Below are 22,090 nucleotides of genomic sequence, written 5' to 3'. Positions count from 1 at the left end.
AAAAACCACTTCCTTTAGTCCTTTTTTTTCCTTCACACATACATTTTACACGCCATAACCAAAGCAATTACAGAAGTGATTTCAGGTGATTTCCACGTCAATATACTATAAAAAAAAAAAAAAAAAAAAAAAAGACACTGAGGTCACATCAAGCTCGTTCTGTTCTTTGTATCAGTGTTCAGGCTTTCCTCCGGCCTACCTGGTTGATGATGTAGATGCCGTAGTCGATCTTCTGCCGTCTGAGGATAGGGTGGAGGTAGTGGAGCCAGTACTTGAGGTGATTTTCCCTGTGACGGAACGGGATGATGATGGCCACCTAAACAACAGTGACAATTGCACTTCCTTCAGAACCATTTACTTTATTCAACGCTAGTAAACGTAACAAAGAAGGTAAGAAACTGAAACAGGGATGGAGGGATTCTTTGTAAGTGTGCTCAAATTAAACTGTTCTGCAGCAGAAAGTCACAATGATTAACGTCAGAATGTGGAACATCTGAGGTTGCAATTCTCCTTCATATCTGCACTTGAAGTGAGTGGTCTAAACAGAACAAGGTTGAACTTTAATTTATCGGGACATCATACTGCATTCAGATAAAAACTGGCAGCAGTCTGACCTTGCGTGCACTGTGATGGGTGCACATTCACTGCTGGAAGAATCAACCTGAACTCAGAGACGTGTCAAGCAGAGAAGAGAGTCAAACACTTAAAAATACTAATTATCATTGTGGATCCTTGTGTGGGATCACGGCATAATTCAAAACTGCCACAAAAAATTTTCTGAAAGGTTGAACTTTGAGGAGTTGCACGATTATTTAAAGTCTAAAAAAGTCTAAAGTCAGATCTCATATGTAAATATTATTTTAATATAAATATTATTTCATAGAAATTTCATTCTTCACATTATTCCAACACACACATCCTAATATTATGTGGGTCTCCCTTGTGCCTCCAAAACAGTTGTGACTCATCAGAAAATGGACATGGGCCTTCTGAGGGTGTCCTGTGGTGTCTGGCAACAGAATGTTGTTAGGCCTTGGGTCCCATGGGTTGAGGGGAGGGACCTCTGTGGATCATCCCACAGATACTTGATCAGTTTGGGATCTAGTGAATTTAGAGGCCAGGTCAACACCTTGTGCTGTTTTTCATGTTTTTTTGAGTTGTTCCTAAAGCGTTTTTGTGTGTCTGTGTTGCATCCTGCTGGGGATGGCTGCTGCCATCAAGGAGTGCCATTGCTTTGGGGTGGGGGTTCCTGGTCTGGTCTAGGTGAGTGGTCCATGTCTAAGTAACATCCACACGAATGCCAGGTCCAAAAGTTTCCCAGCAGAACACTGTATTGTCACAAGATGGTCAATGTTATTTTATCTCCTGTCACTGGTCATAATGTTATGCCTGATTGGTGTATTACTGAATCCCATTTTGGCTAAGAAATGGAAAAACACAATGAATCAAAAGTTAGGCATGGTATTTATTATTTTCCATGGACAAATTAAGATACTGTAAATCAAGGTCTTTCACAAGGACTTCACAATTTCGACTTTTTTTTTTGCTTACAAGCCGACGTGGTCTTCATTTGCCACGTGAAATATACTTAACTCAAACCGAGTGAAATAAAAACGGAGCCACATATACAGACCTTCCATCTGGGCCGACAGTCAGGAGGTGTGTATCGGCCTCCCTCCGTCACGTTGGGGTTTTCTCTCTGCACCCGCTCCATCGTCATCTGGGAGCTGAACTCGATCAACAAACGCCCCACTGAGGAAAAACAAGGAGAGAGGAAAGCAAGATGAGGAGGATAACGGAGAAGATATGAAGATGAAAAATAAGTAGAAGGGGAAAAAAAAAAAGCTTTTAGCTTCAAAGCGAGACTATACATGTATCAAAGCGTTGCGTGCAGAAATAATGGTTTCAAGGGATACGCTGTGCATAATGCAACATTTAATAAGATGCACAGGCTTTGGAAAACATATATTCCTAAAAAATAAACAAAGACTTTGAAGTTGGTTGGCATAAACACAGAATGAAAGATAATTATATAGGAGCACCATATGTTAAACCTCTACAAATCTATCCATCATTCCTTTGAGTACTGACAGTTCAAGTACTACTGTATTCATGCATGTGTGTGTGTCTGTGCACATGGGACTGTGCCTTCAGACTAATTTAAAACTAGGGTTCATTTTAAATCTCTGGCCGGACGATAACTCATTCTGAGGAGAAGCAGCATCATTAAAATATACAAGGAAGCTTCACTGTTTGGGCTCCGTCCAAAGCCCTAAAACCAAAACCCTCATTTTAACAAACCAGACCCAGAGCCTTCATTCTGCAGCAACAGAATGTCACTCTTTAGTCTTTCTTCTGTGTCAGGCCAGGAATTCGTTAGCTGATTCATTAAGCGTCCTTGAATGTCAAAAAGAAAAAAATATATATATAAAAGATGTTTATCAGTTGAAACTGCACAAAGAAGAAGATCCAGTGAATTATACTTGTTGTAATACAGTTCCTAATTCTGTGTATCCAATAATTTTAAGTGGATATAATTCCACACATCTAGCCACAGGACAAACTTGACATATAAGACGCATGATATTCTCTATTTATTAGAACGAAACCATCAATGAGTTGATCCTACTAATAAGTATTTTATCCAAAGCCTAATGCAGCTGATTCCTCTGTGAGATTAAGGCTCATCGTTGTTAAAAACTATTAAAAATCCACCAATGAATCCCATTTTCCCGCTGGGGCATGTGGAGGAATTTTCCTCCCTCCTCCTTTTCTATATGTTGAAGTCACTCGGGTCACAGTGCTTCCAAACTCATAGCTGGTGCTAAGCCGGAAATAATTTACTGAGGCCAGGTCAGTGGCTCGACCCCAAGGACACGGAGCACCGCTCTCCAGAGATAAATCCAATATGTCAATATTTTTGGGACACGGGCTGTCTTCAGTATGTGAAAAGTTTCAGAAAAAGACATCTGTAGAACTTAGGGAGTGCGTATAAAAGACCATGCCAAGAGAGAGGCTTTCAGAAGTGGTGTAGCAAAACCTGTCATCTTCATTGTCCTCCATTAAGCTGTTTAATCAATGTTCTGGAAAACACCGGAGATGCGAATGAGGTGACGACCAACGGGACCATCTGGTACGGGTGATTGACATATAGTATGATGCATATAAGTACGCCAAATGTTTACTACGAGGAAACACCATCCAAGACATCAGTTCCTGCCACTAAATTCATCACACTGATCGCGAGCTTGGAGCTAAGGTTGAACCCAGAAGGAGTGGAAGAAGAGCTAGCTTCGTCCATGCACTATTTCATGTACTGCTTGTTTAGCTCAGAGACATTTGAGGTGGGATGCACTGGAACAAACCTGATCCGCAGAGACCTCTCCCCTCAACCCATAGGACCCAAAGGCCCCCACTAACAACATCTTGTTGCCAGACACCACAGGACACCCTCAGAAAGCCCATGTACCACCCCACTCGTGGTACACTTTTTGAGTGCAATGTATGTTTCATGATGTAGGATATGTGCAGGAATAGACGGTACCCACTGCACTGCAGAGTGGAGACAGAGAGATGAGATAATAATCCACTTAGTATTGGCGTATGAGCTCTGTGTTGAGAGGTCTCCTCCAACCAACAACACGCAGGTGAAGAGTGTGATCGATGCCAACAAGGTTACATGTTCATAACACACCTCTTTATCACACCGCGAGGGCTGAATGCAAATAGCCCCTACAGCCCTCTCCTCTGACCACTTCTGTCCATCACCCTCCATCCTCTCCACAACCATATCGCTCTTTCTTTTTTCCCTCTCCTGCACTAATGAGACAGAAAGTGGAGCACAGTCATTTCATCTCGATGACTGTGTCACTTGGCTTTCACTCAGCAAAAGGTGCACAACAACACGCAATACGCAAAAAGCACCACACATTAAACGTTCAAATTATTTCATTAAGGTAACGAGTGTGGAAAGATTTCAAATATAAATTTCCGTCACAGTCATTTCTTTTACGATTAAACCAATAACCCACTTCTGAGTCCTATATCATGCTTTATTTAGGGCAAGGCTTAAATCCAGTACAGTGACAGCATTGTGTGTCTTTAGTGCAGTGTGCCTCTGCAGCAGACGAGGCTCCCTGGCTTTAATATAACTGTGTTCTCTTAGCAGCAGCAGCAGCAGCAGCAGCATAGTATATATTAGGTTTTCTGGCCAGGGTTATAATAGTTCCTCTTGAGGATTAAGAACAAGGCTTGCAGGGAAATATTATACAGTAACATGATCGCGCTACAATGCAGCTGATCATCATAGCAGTATTGGTGCCAAAGATCGAGCTTTACATATTTAAACAAGCGCTTATTTGTGTTAAAAAAAATAAAAAGAGTTCAAAGAGTTTTCAATGGTAGTGGCAGTACATGTTATTTTAAAGAAATCTTTCAATGTTTGCATTCTGGCCGAGAGTCAAATGAGAAGATTGATGCCGCTCTCACGTCATGTGAGTCTGTTAGCTTAGCATAGAGGCTGGGAGCTATGGTGAGCAGAAAGAACGGCTAAGTCCAAAGTTCAAAAATAATTATTCAGTGTGAGCCAAGGCTCACAAAACCACATGCATCTTTACTGTTTTAATCGACACTCAAACAGAATTTAAACCAGGTTTACGGGAAACTGCTGTACAGTAACTTCTCCTTGGGGAAAAAGCAGCTGCGGACTCCGTGGATCAAGTGCTTTGTGGGGAGATAAGATGCTTGTCAAAAAAGCTAAAGCACATAACGTTCTGAAAAACCAAGCAGCAACCTCAGGGGCTGATAAGTGAAGCCAAGAAGAAGAGCTAAAAACTGCAACTCCTATAATGTGAGGCTGACTCCAGAAGCAAGACAATACCCATAGAGCCTCATGTTAGAATGCCTCTTTTGGTCTCATGACTATGGTATGGGTGTGAATTTTAATTTAACTTACCCACTTAAAGTATAACAAGACTTAAGTCTGTTACATACTCCGCGAGAAGCAAGAAATTTGCTCTCACTCTTGACGCTACTCCCAAGCGAGGCCTTCAAGAACAAATGACTTGTTCTTGAAGGCCTCGTTTGGGAGTTCTCGCAGCTTGTTCTCAACACATCAACCGGGCAGAACTTTTTTCTCATGTGGTGTCCGGTTACTGTTCTGTGATTGGTCAGAATTTGGAAGTGGGTGTGGTTAATGCGGAAAAGTGGAAATGCTAGCAGAAATGTTCTGTGAGCTCCCAGATGCTAATATTCGCAGTGTGACACAGCCGTCAAAACGACTGGTCGATATCTAAAAAAGAAAATAAGAAAAGTCCGTCTCCTGCATCTCCCACAATGCTTAGCGCATGTGACATGTGTTGCAGTGGGAGGGCCCTATGAGGACTTCCCCTTGAGTTTGGTACTTGAGCTTCTCATAAAGTATAAATTATAGTATTAACAAACTTTTTTCGTGTTCCCGCAGCCCTAGCCCGAGAACAAACGTCTTGCTTCTTGCAGAGTATGTAACAAGCTAGAAAGTTACTGTACTGTATAGTCCAGGGTAAAACCACTAACTTCCTCCTGACTACAGTTTGACATAGACACAAGAGCGCTTTCAATTTTCCCATCTTAAGGGAAAAAGTTCACATATCTCCCCAATGGATGAACTTTAATTAAAAAAGGCACCAAATTCAGATGAGGCTTTTAATGATGTTTGCATCTGCTTTCTTATTCCGTGTACGGTGTCTTACGCATTTGAATTTGTCCCGTCGTCTTGCAGTTGAATCGAGATGACTTTAAAAGCCACGGAGAAAACCGAACAGTTACACAGAAACTGACATACGCAGTCGCTTTGATTAAAAACTGGTGACATTTAGAGGTCGCCAAGCTTGCAAAAAAAAAAAAAGGAGCACCGTGACAAAAGTAGCGGAAAGTTTTTTAAATAAACACTGACATGGCTGTGCTGCTCTGACACAGAAGACATGAATAATACAAAGGGTGCGTTTGTGCGTATACGGCAGAGGGACGAGGGGAGGAAATATGTGTGTTTTGTGTAAGAGTGTAAGAATAAAAGAGAATTTAGTTTTGTGCTAACGCTGGTAGGGAGAGAAATGATAAATGAGAGTTGTAATGTGTTGTACATTGACGGCGGTTCAATTATCTAACAGACACACACACATACGCACACACACACACTGGCGTAATATGTCATACTTATCTATGTGGTGATATTACAGTAATACATTATAATCATGCTGCTTGATCGCTCTATCTGGGACACCCGCTGCACTTTGGGGAACACGAGTGCTTTGTCTGCAAATATACACAGCAATAGGCGCACACACACACACACATACACACACATTTCCCACCACATTTCCCACTCACCATAATAATGAACCAAATCTCAGAGCTATTAGGTTAGCAGCACGTGTACCGACACAATAAACTGAGTGCACACCTGAGGCAGTAACCACCCTAAACACACACAAAGAAGAAGCCAACCTGTTTGATTCAGCCTCGGTCAAACCGTAGACTGTATAAATATGGGCAATGTGCCCCCACTTCCTTGTGGGGACAACTTATCCAAAACATTTACACTTGAAAATGCATTAACATTATATTAACTACCTAAAATGACAGAAACCATCCTTGGAAAAAAATGATTTGACGTGTATTTTAGTGTTTTAGTTGGGCCCAAGTCCCATCCACTAACATGGAGGGGGTGGAGCTTATGACCTATACTGCAGCCAGACACCAGGGGGAGCTCTACTTGCTTTGGCTTCACTTTTCAGGAGCTCTTCCGCCGCCCGTCTTTATACCGTCTATGGTTCAGACCCGATAAGTAGGGAAAAGGAAATGTTGGTTCTGGGGTCTTCGTGTGACAAGGCATCCCTTCACAGATTAACCGTGCTCCCTGCTTTTGTTCCCCTCCTCCCGTCTCATGTCACCAATCTGTTCTGCCCTTCTCACCACATCTATATCAAAGCTGAAAGATCTGTGACACACAACCCTCACATCTCAGCCTCCCTCCACATTGCTGCCACTCTCTCTCTCTCCACTCTGGCGAACACGGGATACGTCTCAGTTTAATCTAGTCCAGGTAGCGCCCCTGAACTGTTGCTACATATTTATGACTGCATAGATACAGCCACCTGGAAATGGCAGCTGGTCCATGAAAGGGACCAACACAGATCTGTGGCAGATCCCCCCCGGGCTCTGAGATCCACTACGAGGACGTGGTGAATACAGGCCTGCATCCCTAAGCAGCAGTGATTATAAACACCTTAACAGTTTAGTGTCATCAGGCTGCCCATATTAAGTTTATTTCTGCGTGAGGACAACACCCGACTGTATCAAAGAGAAGAAAAGATAGTGCTGCAGATAGTGCTGAAACAACAGCAGTAGATAGTGATTCACTCTTTGGAGACGCAGGAACCAATAACAATATTGCCAAGGATGTGAGCAGAATTTAAGGGTTAAATTTATGTTTTAAATATTAGTACTTATTATAAATGGGCATATCAACAATGAAATCTAGAAACTCCACTGAAATTTTTTTAGTTTCTATTTTTGTGGTGAGGTTGAGAGTTTGAACTTTTAAGTGGTGAATCATCCCGCTGTCTTTATATCGGTCTGTTTGAGTAAAGCACATTTCAGATAAGAGTCTTGTAACCTGCGATCCCTTTTGGAAGGAGACTCATTTTCATTCATTCATTCATTTTCTGTAAACGCTTGTTTCCCGAGGGTCGCCAATCACCAATTAACCTAACGAGTACCCGAAGAGAACCCACGCAGACACAGGGAGAACATGCAAACTCCACAAAAAATCGCCAGAGATTTATTTTAAAAAGAAAAACGATTTAACAAGTTTTCATGTGTAAACTTCAGATTGGGCACAACTTACATTGTACATACATTTTCTTGTTAAAGTGTTTTTTAAAGCGCTTCTTCTTCAAATTGGTCACGTCTGAATGCAGAGCGGATACAGTTAAATAGCTGAATGCTAAATTAACACGGACAAAACATCCTCCTGCACAGTCAACGAGGATCAAAACTGAATAAAGTGATTTAATCTGACTCCACTAGGCATCCTGTGACTGAACAGGTTTCTTCATCTTCACGTACATAGCACCATGAGTTACAGTGTCCCTGGTCAGGCCATCTGACCATGCAAAACCCCACGACAGGTTGGTTGTTAATCAGCCGTCCTGTTCTGAGAGTTTTTGTCAAGTGACACACGAAGCACTGCCAGGGTCAGATTTCTGAGAGAGTTTATAATTGAGTTCGGCTCCTTGGCCTCAGGAAGAGGGGGGAAATGAAAGTTGGAGAAAGAGAATAAAAATGGAAGGAAAAACGCACAGAAAGGAGAGTGACAGGAGACTGAAAGGGGGAGGGAGAGAGCGTTTCTCTCCTGCCTCCCACCGACACAGACTGTGCCACAATAGAGACTTTCAACTCGCTGAATCTTATTAGCTCGTCCACTCTCTCTCCGTCGCTTCTCTTTCAATCATTTGCAAGTGCCTTTACCAAGTGCAGACCATAATTGCTAGTCTTTCAGGCTGGGAGAAAGAGAGAAGGATAGTGATGGAGGTGGGGGAGTACAAGACATGCAGTACGTTACTACAATTTAATTTTGTTTATATTGTTTTCTTTGTGTCCTTACGTTGGTATCCTCGTCTCTTTTTTTTTTTTTTTTTACCTCCTTTGAAGAGTCGTCACTGCGGATTGTGGAAATCATTAGTGGCACAGGCTGTGTTCAGCTATGAAATCTCGTTTGCGTCCCCGTGTCTGCGTGTGAATTTGCTGGATGAGAGGATTATTGGTGTCCAAGAATCTCCTCGGCGCACAAAAAACATCCAGTCATCTGTCTGTTTGCGTGGGTGTGCGTACGCATATGCACCAACAGCCCAGAAAAGGAGGACGTAGAGGGGTTAACGGCGATGCATCCGCGGCTCCCTCGAAACGTTGCGGAGAAGGCTGTGACGAGCATGAACCGATTGTTGTCGCGAGCCACATTTCTGTAAAATGAAGGGGAAACATGAATGCTGAGAAAAGGATAATGCGGGTGGATTAAAAAGGCCGTCTTTCTGCAGCTGTCTGTCAGACGGTGCATCCTCGAGGAGACAAGAGACAGGATTTTCACAAATTTTTTAGCAACCTTGACCAGAAGAACTTTTCTCTTGCAGGGAAATAAACAGGCTTCTAGAAATTTTAAATATGTGCTTCACTTGCATCAGTTAAAAATCTATACGGAGCTTAAGGACTCTCCTCCATCATACAGCATTTTATGCACTTGTCTTCTGTTGTTATTTATTACCCATTACTACCTCCACAGTGGCATGTAAATATATAATCCCTGTTAACCTGTCTGCACTTTATCCACTTTAATTATACAGCCATGTTTACATCCTCTATGGACGGTTAAAAATAGTTATGGCACAGTTTATGTGTATTTTGTTGTATTGTTCTATTATTATTTATGTTTTTTGGTTTCTTTAAATGTGATTTTTCATGTCATGCTGCTCATATGTGCCTTAAATTGCCCGGCAGGGACAAATAAAGTTTCTCAATCTGAATTTAATGTAATGTTAGACCATTTACGGTGCACCGGAGTTTCACAAGTGAAGAGAAACCACACCCTAGTTTGGTAACAAGTAAGTTCTGGGCTAGACAAGTGAGAAATAGGAGTATCACTTCAGATATTTATGGTCTTGAAAATAAAAGTGTTTCATTTTCTTTTGTTTACTGACAGAGCAGTTGGACAAGAAGGAGCAGCCACAGTGAGCTGTTAGATGAAGAGCTGCAGGCGACAGACAACTTTGCCTCATTTAGTAAAATCACTCACAAAATAATGGAAAAAGGCTAATCACAAGGACAAAGGTTTGTTTTCCTGCCCACATTGTTGGTAACCACCAGTAACTATGTGCGTTGCCACATAAACCAGGACTGAGATGTTTACAGTTGCCACTTTAACTGTATCACCGTGTACATAGTCTCTCCACAGTCTGTTTGCAAATGTGTGCGTTAATAAAAGATCTTCACAGGCTTCCTTTGTTCCGCTGCAGCCTATTATAACGTGGAATCAAAGACCACGAATCTGCTGCAGGCATTTCCCTTTTGGATTTGTTTTGTTCTCTTGTTCAGACGCGTTAGCTGCTATGAATTGGCTGAGTAACGATCTTTAATCACCAGGAAATGTTTTCTGGTGTAATGTGAGACAAACAATGCGTCTGTGCACAAACAAGCCTTAACGAGAAATTTCATTAATGAGCGTGGTGAATTTTAAGCAGCCTGATGAAAGTAACTGCGGAGGTGAAAGTCTTCAGATACAAGTACTAACTGTAGAGAAACAAAAAAACAACCAATGCTGTTATTTACATCAAGTAAATATGTTTCCAAGGGTTTATTGAAGCGCTACTATACAGCACCGGTGTTGCAGATTATTACACAAACAAGCACGGTAAAAACAAAAGCTCTTAATGGCTCAAATCCACGTACACAGCATGTTCACTGATGTGTTTTCGCTCTGAGACGGAAGAGGCTGGAAGTAGGGTGCATGAAACAGATGGAGAATGCGCGTAGCACAACAATGTATCCTGGCAGGCTGCGTGAAGGACAGAAAGTAGAGGCAAAGACAACAACAGAAAGAATAAAGGTGGGAAAGATCATGAAAGACGAGTGAAGAGAAGACAGAAGCTGAAGAAAGACAGGAAGAAAAGAGCGGAAACACAAAGCGGAGAGAAGCGACAGATTGCCACTGAAACAAAGATGTCTCACTACACTAATTCTGTTTGTATCGCATGTTGTCATACATCCAGTATCAAGAGGAATTCACATGATAACACGGGGACTAGTGCAGTAGACATTTTAGGGGATTTTAGTTGCTCCCTTTTTATCTCCTTTCCAAGACGCAAACATTTCACTGAGAAAAGTGACAACTATGTGGACCAGAAGTTAAAAGATAGTTCCGGTTTATTTCAGTCAGGTTGCGTATTTGGATTAATGTGACCGTTGTGGCTCTATGCCAACAATGACAGGGGAAGTAAATAACAGTGACCATCTTGTGACAACGCAATGCTCTGCTGGGAAACTTTTGGACCTGGCATTCATTCGTGTGGATGTTACTCAGACATATAGCACCCACCTAGACCAGACCAGGCACCCCCACCCCATAGTAATGACACTCCTTGATGGCAGCAGCCATTCCCAGCAGGATGCAGCCTGACACAGGCACACACACAAAAACAGCTTAGGAACAACTAAAAAAAAAACATGATAAACAGGACAAGGTGTTGGCCTGACCTCCAAATTCACTAGATCCCAAACTGATCAAGGAGATCAACACAATATTAGGAAGGTGGTCATAATGTTATGGCTGGTCAGTGTATGTGTCACGCCAACTTTGCACTCTTCACCACTGTTGTAGATATTCAGGGAAATATGTTGCACAGTCTATATTGCTGTAAAAAGTAAGAGTACTAAAAAGCTATTTTGCAGACTGCATCAACTGGATGTCCCTGCAGGAATAGCTGCATATTCATCTGTGCATACATGAGGCTGTGGATAGCTTTCCATGTTTCTGTGCAGAAAAAGTTGCAGCATTACTTTTATAGCTAGAGTTTGGAAAGTTGACTGTTCTGTTCTGTCCTGTCCTGTCCTGTCAGTCTGGTTCTATACTTCCAGATGGTTTTATAGATGTGGAACCACCACAGGAACAGGACACTGTTCATCAAAAGTGCAAACTAATTTGCTGTAGCAACACATCTAGGATTACTCATCCATGTATCCATCGGGATCGCCTAAATCTGGCATCAATATGTCCCATTCTTTGCAACAGAGCGGGACAGGAAAACCGCCACTTTGCTAAATTAAGATGACTTTCACAAGTAGAGCAAAACAAAGTTTTCTTTTACATGTCGCAATCAGTTATGCAGAAAACTCCCTCAGTATCAGGAAAATAAGAAGCACAAAAAGAAAGAAATTGGTTTGATTTAAAACACACCAACTGTTGTTAAATTGCCTCTCAAATTGAGACGATTATGCGAATGTGGTGTTGGATTATCATCATCCTATTAATCTGGAATTAACCTATTCCAAGTAATCTAGGGACGGCAGCCACAGGGAAGCTGTCATCTACCAGCCGCAATCATGTGCGTTGTTGTGTGTATTTCCCTAGATGCTGCTCTTGGCATGATTGGGACTGTTCTTCCTAATACACGATATGAAATCTGCATGACTGGCAGATGATACGACACTACTGTGCCAGCATGGTTTTGTGTGTGTGTATGTGTGTGTTTGGCGGTACAGCTACAGGTCCTACTACTGCAGTTCTGTCCAGCTGGCGCATTGATGTGGTACTTGGCACACGTGGCGACACACACACACATACACACACATATTACAAACAGGATTCTCGGTAGAATCAGTATCCTGAAACAGCCGTAGCCAAACCCGTGAAGACTCCAAGGCCATGATGCTGTCGGAGTGGTTTGGAGTGGTCGGCGGGACAGACATGAGACGGTGCAGGGAGCTCGGTTCCGACTGCCAAACGATTACAGTGCAGACACTTTTCATGATGCCAGGACACATCAGCCAGGAATAACACTGGAAAATATATTCATCACTTGCCCACTTGGATTTCAGGAGTAAGCTGCTAACTCCATCCATCATGAAATTAAAGATTACAGACACAGATATAACTATTATATAAGGTTATTTATGGCGGCTCAAGATCTCAAAATACTGCAGCTTGAGTAAACACAAGTAAAAAGTCTCCACATAGAGAAAACAGAATCAAATACAAGCTAACCTGGAAGATTGCCCGACTCACAAAATCAAAGGCTTTATGTGCTGATAGATGGCGTGCGTTGCTTTTACTCTTCTGTCTGAGCGCAACAGAGTTGAATATGTTTACAACAAAATGGCTCTGATTGGCTGCAGGACTATCCAACCGCATGTGGAGGTATTTCTTTGCTCTGTATTGGTTATCCAAAAAGAAAGGAAACAGGACTGGTAGAGTTACCTGAATGGGAAATGGGAATGGGAGCATATGTGGGTGTTACCCATCAGAAATTCACCTGAGTAATGTCTGTTAAAGGGGAACTACAGTTTTTTACAACCTGGACCTTATTTCTTGCATAAAATATGATTGTTTACTCACCCATATAACTTTGGTGTCTTTTGGAGTCCTTCGGGAGATATTTAGCTCCAGCGGAGCGCCGCATATATCCATATAGTGCGAGTGACTGGGGCACAAAACACAGCTTCTCAATAACGCATTATCTGCCGCAAAACTCGTTCAGGAGTTACCTGTTATCATCATCCGAGTCATCTACAGACCCCAGATGATGATAACAGGTAACTCCGGACTCAACGGGGAATAACAGTAGCGTATCATAACAATGTTGTTGAAATGAACGAGTTTCATGGCAGATAATGCGTTATTTAGAGGCTGCGTTTCGGTGCCCCAGTCGCTCCCACTATATGGATATACGCGGTGCTCCGCTTGAGCTAAATATCTCCCACTTCTAATAACATAAAAGTATATGTGTGAGTAAACGACCGTATTTTATGCCAGAAATAAGGTCCAGGTTATAAAAAACAGTAGTTACCCTTTAATGACCGGATACTTACATGACTGGTGTCCATATTGGTTGTTATAGGTAAGTGAAGGACACAGCTTAGACGTGCTTATTGCAACATTTGTTAATCACCACTGCACCTCAAATCATTACTACTGAAGATTGTTGTAATTTCTGCCTTCTCTGAATCTTGACTCCTGGCTGCTTTCTGAATCCATTTCTTTTTCGTCTTTAAAATATAAAATAACTTCCATCTTTATCTTCTCTTTCCATTGTCCTAAAATTCTCAAACTTGCGTCTTGTTCGCAATAGTTGCCATGAATATAGGCCACATACAGCATACACCCATAAGGCGTTGCCCGGGAGACTATTGCGTTGTCACAAGTTGGTCAGCGTTATTCACTTCTCCCCTCTGTGGTCATAATGTCACGCCTGTAGACTTGTAGACATGTAGACTTGCTTGTGTCTACGGAATTATTCAAATTAGCACAAGAGCTGTGTTGAGGCTACCTGAGGGTATACAAACAGTGATTCATTCTCATAAAACCTTAGGCTCAGATCTCAAAATCAAATAGTGGTTTAACCAGATAGAAAAACTAAATACTCTTTTCAGGGGGAAGTTCATGTCATGCAAATGTTTCTCCTTGTACTCAGTCTGACATTTGACATTTCAGAACCTTTTACATGCGTGTGTGCATTTGCATGTGCGTCTGCAGACACACACACATCTACACACACCTAAAGGCTTAAATCCATCTGAGTGTATCAGTGTCCCTGCGTTCACGTCCGTCTTGATCTTCTTCCACTTTAATCTCTTCTCCTTCTTTTCTCCCTGGATTTTCTTTCATCTGTCCGTCACCATTAAAGGCTATCAACATACGTCCAACTGTGTGTGGACGCAAATCCGAAACACACACGGACGCGCGGACATCAGACGCACAACCCCAGTGGAAGTGCCGTCTTGTCAGACACATAGTTCGGAAAATAATTCAAAGCGATGGGGCCAAGCTGGAAAGGGGAAGTAGACAGATGGACAAACAGGGGGATGAAGAGTGTCAAAAAATCGTGATTTATGTTTAATTTAGACATCTTCCCACTTGAACGGCCCCTCTCAGTCAAATATTAAAGAGGTTTCAGCTGCTGACAAACCTGGATCTGAGAGGAGACAGGAACCTTTGGTCAGAGGATCAACCGTTTTCTATTAGTGAGGACAGGAATGAAGAAATGTAGAGACATTTCTAGAGCATCCTGCAATAGGTTTCCTTGTGAGCAGGAGGCGAGAAACTGACTAATACGTAGGGACGCAACTAAAGATCATTTGCATTAGTGATTGGCAGGTAATTTTAATGATAGGTTCCCCAAGCCCATGGTATACATATCAGATTATTATTTGCTTGAAATTGACGGATTATTAGATTTGTTGCCACTCAACTTTGCTTTTGAGCAACTTGTTAACTTTTCAGAAAAGTTACAACTTTCTGAACTGTAGTAAATAAAGGGATGAGTGAAGGATGTAAAAGGATGCTTTTAAAGGATGCGAACTGTGAAAGAAATAAACCATTTTATGTCAAAGACTGATGGCGTCCTCATATAAAAGCAGCTAAATCTTCTAATGTGAGCGTAATTCTCAATCACCTCAACAAAGAAACACAAGACAAACTTTTCTTCGGTATAGCAAATGGCTTCATTTGACCTCTAAATGTATTTCTGCTTTGGCTCGGCCTTTATAGGTTTTGCGCTCAATTGTAATTACATTAGCTGTTTAAAGACAAAATGACTGTGAGGCTGAACTCCAGGCAATGTGTTTTAATTTGAATAGCTCGCTGCAACAAGATATGAACACAGCCACTGTGTTTTTGCCCCATACGGCTCTTTTTCGTAGCTTAATTGGGGAAACAACCAAAGAAAGACCACAACTGAAGTCATCCAAGCTTGTCATTGTGGCAACTTTAACGGCTGCAGCGGCACAGTGAATCAAAAGCCTCTCGATAGGTCAGAGCCTCGTTTACTCCAGAGCACATCGCCGTAATTGCACACAGTCATGCATGAACCCTCACAGTAAACAGCAACTCAGAAACTGAAAATAAAGACTAAAAGAAAAAGCATGGTTTCATATTACTTTGCCAACTCTGCACTGCATAAAAAAATCTAAAATGCATGTGAACGATGAGCATCATTTGGCTGGATTGGGCCACCTGCAGTTTATCCAACTAACTTTCTGCCCACACATTCGTTTCCCAACGGTCTGCCGACAGGATCCTGATGAAAAACTCTGCAGGAATACGGGCCGCCTGTCAGATTTTGGAGGCAACAGTACCTCTGAATGTCAGCTGAAATACAGTGGCCCAAAATGTGGACAGCTTCAAACTAACTATTTGTTTTATTAGTTTTATTATTTTTTTTTTTTTTAGCTGATCATTTATTCACTGCACAGACACTATCCAAGCCACTGTGGACGCAGTACAATAGTAGGATCACATATGCAAATGTTTTTAATTAACGGCCCGAGTCGCAATCTGCTCCCTTACACTGAGATCCTGAAATAGAATAATACCAGCAGAGTAATAGATTCACTAAAAGACTGTAGCGTGGTATTGTGGAAATTACACTAAGGTCAGTGTGCATAAAGTAATAAGAGCTGAGACAGATAAAAACAAAAGAGAATATAATAAGTCCTTTATAATGGGACCAGACCAAAGAGGCTAATGAGTTTAAATGAGTCACTTAGGAAGTACATGGCCTCACTACCCACAACAGGAAGACGGACAGGAAGACACAGAGAGATAGGTGAAAACACCCCGAGGTATGAAGGAAAACGCAGACTCTTAGAGAGACAGAGATGGAGAGAAAAGCGAAGGTAATGCTTTCAGTCTCTCCACCTGGTGGTGTTTGCCCAGCCAGAAGCCCTGACAGGCTGGTGCAGACTTTCCCCAACACCTGGGCTCTTCTGCTGCTTTTCGCTCTCCATTCATAAACCTGACTTCTGGGGAAAATGTTAAGGTACATTCCTCTTGCTCAGTGAAACTGCGCCGCGGCGTACCTGCATACGTTAATGATTCATGCTCCGGGCAGCAGCTTAAATGAGCACTCAGCAGCCGCCGTTAAAAGCCGCTCGCATTCAGGTCGGCAGCGCATTTGGAGTTATTGTTTGCTGCAGCGGTTCAGCATTTATCGTTAAAATGGTACTAAAAGGAAAACATTTTAAGAACTTTTTTTTGCTTCGGCCGGGAAATCACAGCTCTCATTGTGTTAGCAGCCGATTCCTGCAAATATACAATGGAAAATGACAAACCTGCATACAAAAACCAACACAGACACACACTAGAGAGACAGAAAGTGGACTTTTGTTCCAGCTAGCGGCCGTCAGTTGAATCCTACAAAGTCTGAGACAAATCACACATGAATATTATGATTATTTGTAAATAGTACTGATTATTTTTTGCAGATATACACTAGACAGAAAGATTCCCGAAAGATTCTCTCAGAAATCCTGCAAAAATACCAATTCTTACATGTTCAATGCACAAAACAAATATGGCCGACAACCAGCATGTTGTGAAATTTGCAAAGAAGCCAAAAAAGGATTTTTCAAAAAAAAAAAAAAAGAGACGAGATCCTGGATGGAAGTATGTGGGTAACGTGAGCTGTAAAGCCTACAGGGGTAATGGGAGGTGAGGGAAATTTTAAAACAAGGCTAACTTTGGAAAAGCTGTTAATGTACCGGCGTGCCTCCTTCAGGCAGCACACAAATGTCAGTCTCAAGTATCACGCATGTTGTTAAACTCTGGAACACAAGACATAGAGAGGCCATCTCAAAGATTTTTATATGAAGAAATGTCTAGCGCAGAACAATCAATGACTGAGCCTATAACTCACTGGTGAAAGCACTGCACTATTCATATATGTGCGTTTTCCCAAAATGGCAACAGTGCTCTGTTGAGTTAGTGCTTGTGTAATCTCTACAAACAGATACCTGGATGGATGTGAATGCTGAGTGCTAAATAATCATAAGACTGTAGCCGAATGGGCTCTGAAATTGCTGCTGATGCAAACCGAACATTTTTCTCTGCAGCAGCTTCACATTAAAAGCATTTTACTGGCGAGACGCGAGTTGACTTTAATTAACAGTGACAGGAAACGCGAAATCGCTGTGATCGTCACTATAAGATCATAGTCTTTATAAGGATGTCCCGATCGATATAGGGGCAGATACAGAATGGTTTCAAATGATCAGATTGGGCTTTAATCAAAATGGAACTTTTGTAGTTATTAGTTTGAGGACTGCCATAAACCAAAAACTACATCACTGGCACATCAAACCATTATTTTTCTTCTGTTAAAATGGTGGTTGGCTTGCCTCAAAGCTGCCAGAAATCAAACAAGGAGAAGAAAAAGAAGAAGAAAAACAACATCAACAAGAGTAACAATCAAAATCTACACTTGTCTGTTTTGTGAAATCACGTTACTCTGGAAAATGAAGTCAGTCAGACAGCAATTTGTAGACTGTGCCATGTGGATACTTGGCGAGGCGGTAGTACATGATCGACATTCGATACTACCAACTTGAATCAACACATACGAAACAAAACAACGACAACAAACACTGAAAGCGGTGTCTAAAAGAAGAGAAAAGTTCCTTGAGACGACGTCAAGGCAAAAAATATTACAGAGACTGTTACAGCGTTTAGCGCATTAGATGACCAGGTGTTCACCATCTGTTACAGCTCGTGTAGCCAAGGCACAAGCTACCTCTCCTCGCTACATTAGCTCTGACAGCCATACTGGACTTAATACAGTCTAGGAGAATACAAGTAAAATAAGAAACACCTTTATGAATCTGCAGGGGAGTTTATTTGTTCATTTAAGATCCGCTCTGGATTCGGATTGGATGATCCTCGATATTAAAAGATCGGGATCGTATCAGGAAGCAAAAAAAAAATTGATTGTGACATTTTTGGTCTTTCTGGTTGGCATTTAATGCACAGACTGTAAATTACTCCAATTCATCATCATCAGCTCATACGATGATTAGGGCCCAATACCAGTGAAGTACCAGCATTCCCAGCACCACACACACACAAACAGACACACGCAGCTTGTGCGTATGTGCCAACATGTCCACATCCAATGATGATGTCTATCTGTAGGAATGAGAACTGACAACGAGGTGTGATTCCCTTCAGTTTTGACAAACACACACCTTGGCCAATTCAATTACAGATACACACTCAGAGAGAACCGCTCAATAGCAATACATCATAGCCTTCATAACAAATCAGCTCTTTTCACCTCCTGTTCTTGTAGGTTTCGCCCCAAACAGCAGAACGACAACGATTCAACAGCAATGTACACAATAATGAAAACATGGGCAGGGCAGACTAACAGGAACTAACGTTCCACTAAAGGGCCACAAGCTTTAATTTTAAAAGGACATTTAAATAAAATAGTAGATCTTTGAAGGTTTTAATTATCACACTGGACTGCGACACTGCCTGTTGATGAAAACGCCACTTTGATCCAGACTAAAAGATCTCTGCAAAGAACTGGATGGGCAGGAAAAAGTTTTTTGAACAGACGTTGATGATCGCCTAAGGAGGAGGCCTACTAACCTCTAGTGCAGGGGTGTCAAACTCATTTTAGTTCAGGGGCCGCATACAGCCCAATTTGGTTTCAAGGAGGCCGGACCAGTAAAATAATAGCATAATGACCTATAAATAAAGACAACTCCAGCTGTTTCCTTTTTGTTTTTTCAAAGAAGTACATTATGACAATGTTCACATTTAAAGAACTATCCTTTTGCAAAATATTGAACAACCGGAAATTTCTTTAGAAAAATAAGTGTGATTTCAGCAAATTGCTGCCATCTACAGTTTAGTTCTGGGTCTCTGTATTGGGTTGTTGTCTGAAACTCTGCGACCCCAAGTGAAAAAAAATACGAAGTTAGGAAATAGGAAGTTTTTAGTTAAAGTCTTATATGTGATTTTTGCACTAATTTTGGCCTAATCCGATCCTCTGGCGGGCCGGTTTTGGCCCCTGGGCCATATGTTTGACACCCCTGCTCTAGCGCCACCATCATGCTGACCTCTGTGGTCTTCAGTAACAATGAGCAAGTAGCTTGTGTGCTCTGGGAAATTAGCCCAATAACCAAAAAGATAAAAGTCTAATCTATAAAACAGTACTCCAAGAAGTATATCACATCATCTTCATACTGAAGTAGCCTCAGCCTGCTCTACATTTGCTATCATCTTGATGGTGGAGCAGAGATATATTGTTAACAATGATATAAAATGGTTTGTAACATGAATATTCATACATTAGACTGAGTCATTTATGGAAAAAATAAATAAAATCCACTAGTTGGCATAGATTTTGTTATATGACAAATGTGGAAAAAACTGAACTCAAGCTTCAAAACTGTTGCAGTTAGATAGGAAATATTTCTGTTTCTCTTCCACTTATCTTATCACAGCCTAAAATAATAATCATACTTGGATGTAAACCCATACACAGACAGGCAGATAGTCTTTCACGTTCACAAAATCACTGCCTACACACACACACACAAGATGCTTGGACTTTGGCTGCAGCTCAAAAAGGAGCCGATTTAACTGATGGAACTGCAGTTTTGCTTTTCTGCAGGGCTGAAACCCCTGGCAACCACACTCTATCTGTCTCCAAAGACACAGTGACAGATCCGATTTCAACAGAGTGCTCTGAAAGACCTGAAAGAAGAGACCGGAGAGGAGAGCGCTGGAGGGAGGAGGAGGGGGGAGAGAAGAGGGAAAGAAGGGGAGAAAGTGAAGTAAGCAGAGTCAGAGAGAGTGAGAGAGTGAGCATGGATGGAGGAGGAAGGACAGAAGGCTTCTTTTGTTTCCTCTCCATCGGCAGATGCCCTCTCCTCCCTGTTCAACACACTGTTTCATTTCCAGGAAAGGAGAATTGAGGAGATCTCTCAAAGTAATCTGATATTTTGGTCTCCTCTCTGCTGCCTTTATTTAGCATGCTCCCCCCGATTCAATGAACCTGTCTTTTATTTGTGTTAAATTTGTGCATTCGAAAATGTTTAAGCGCTCACATAATTCTTTGTTAATGCTTTTTAATTAACTTCACACAGAGCGCAGCAGAAATAAGAAAACCCCGAATCAAATCAATATTTGGTTGGATCATCTTTTTGTTTTTTTGAAACAGCACCACTTCTAGGTGCGCTTGGCAGGCAGAAAGTTTGAGCGTTGTGGAGAAGATACCAGAGTTCTTCTGTGGATTAAGTCATCCTCCTTGTCATCTGTCTCTTCATGTAATCGCAGACCGACTCCGCGATGTGGAGATCAGAGGTCCGTGGGTGGCCAGACCATCTGTTGTCACTACTGATAGTTCTTGGGGATATTGGCTCGGTGTTCGGGGTTGTTATCGTGCCGCAGAAGTTGGGGCCGATCAGACACGGCCTCACTGATGTGACTGAACGACTGGATTTGGATTTAATCATCTAAACTGCTTTGAACTGCTGCACGGTATTGTGTTTAGAAAACATCTGGATTAGGATCACATGGTGTATGGGTTCAGAGTTAATTAGGGAAAGATCAGGGTCTGAGCTGCACTGACAACATTCAGCCAAGACTAAAATCGTTAACCATATCAATTGAGTTGCCTCTTACGCTAACCACAAAGCCATTTACACTGATCAGGCATAACAATATGACCAACTTCCTAGTATTGTGTAGGTTTCCCTTGTTGTCTCCAAAACTGTTGTGACTCATCGCAGAATGGACCTGGTGTCCTGTGGTGTCTGGTAACAGGATGTTGTTAGTGTGGGCCTTTGGGTCCTATGGGTTGAGGGGAGAGGCCTCTGTGTATTATCCCACAGATACTTGATCAGTCTGGGATCTAGTGAATTTGGAGGCCAGGGCAACACCTTGTGCTGTTCTTCATGTTTTTTGAGTTGTTCCTAAAACATTTTTGTGTGTGTGTCAGGTTGCATCCTGCTGGGGATGGCTGCTACCATCAAGGAGTGTCATTGCTATGGGGTGGGGGTGCCTGGTCTGGTCTAGGTGGGTGGTACATGTCTAAGGTCAATTACATTGCGTTTAAGTGTGCTATATAAATAAACGTGACTTGACTTGACTTGACTAAGTAACATGCACATGAATGCCAGGTCCAGAAGTTTCCCAGTAGAACATTGAATTGTCACAAGATGGTCAATGTTATTTACTTCTCCTGTCAGTGGTTTTAATGTTGTGGCTGATTGGCGTATACTCCAATGCAAACTATATGAACTATTAGACATTAGAGTTCTACTAATTCACACTTTCTTTGAACTGATGAGAGTGTAGCTACAATTAAAGCAGCATTAACTGAATCTCATTCAGGAAGACTTCAGTGAAAGAAACTTATGAGCATTAGGAGTAAATTAGTTTTCGTGGAATGGCTCGGGTCTGAAAGAGACCCTCTGGATACAGAACACAGCAGGCATCAATGACACAGATTAAGACTGAAACAGCACAAAGGGAGGAGCTGGGGCGGAGGTGGGTTGC

At 41.9% G+C, this 22,090-nt stretch overlaps 1 protein-coding gene across 1 annotated transcript in view; it reads right to left on the bottom strand.

Moving 5' to 3' along the window:
* The window catches only part of b4galt2 (UDP-Gal:betaGlcNAc beta 1,4- galactosyltransferase, polypeptide 2), a gene marked incomplete at its 3' end in the record, with an annotated part of 159,184 nt that overhangs the window by 90,606 nt on the left and 46,488 nt on the right, over positions 1 to 22,090 (bottom strand). Inside the window, exons 2-3 of the mRNA XM_084545883.1 lie at positions 1,634 to 1,752; positions 200 to 316 (exon numbers count right to left, since the gene is read on the bottom strand). Of these exons, the coding sequence (XP_084402009.1) occupies positions 200 to 316; positions 1,634 to 1,752 (236 nt within the window). The remainder of the gene's footprint in view (positions 1 to 199; positions 317 to 1,633; positions 1,753 to 22,090) is intronic.

The sequence above is a fragment of the Chelon labrosus genome (genome assembly GCF_963514085.1).
Source record: "Chelon labrosus genome assembly, chromosome: 6".
NCBI lineage: Eukaryota > Metazoa > Chordata > Actinopteri > Mugiliformes > Mugilidae > Chelon > Chelon labrosus.
The sequence above is the reverse complement of the archived record's forward strand: the minus strand, read 5'-3'. Positions and strand labels throughout refer to the sequence as shown.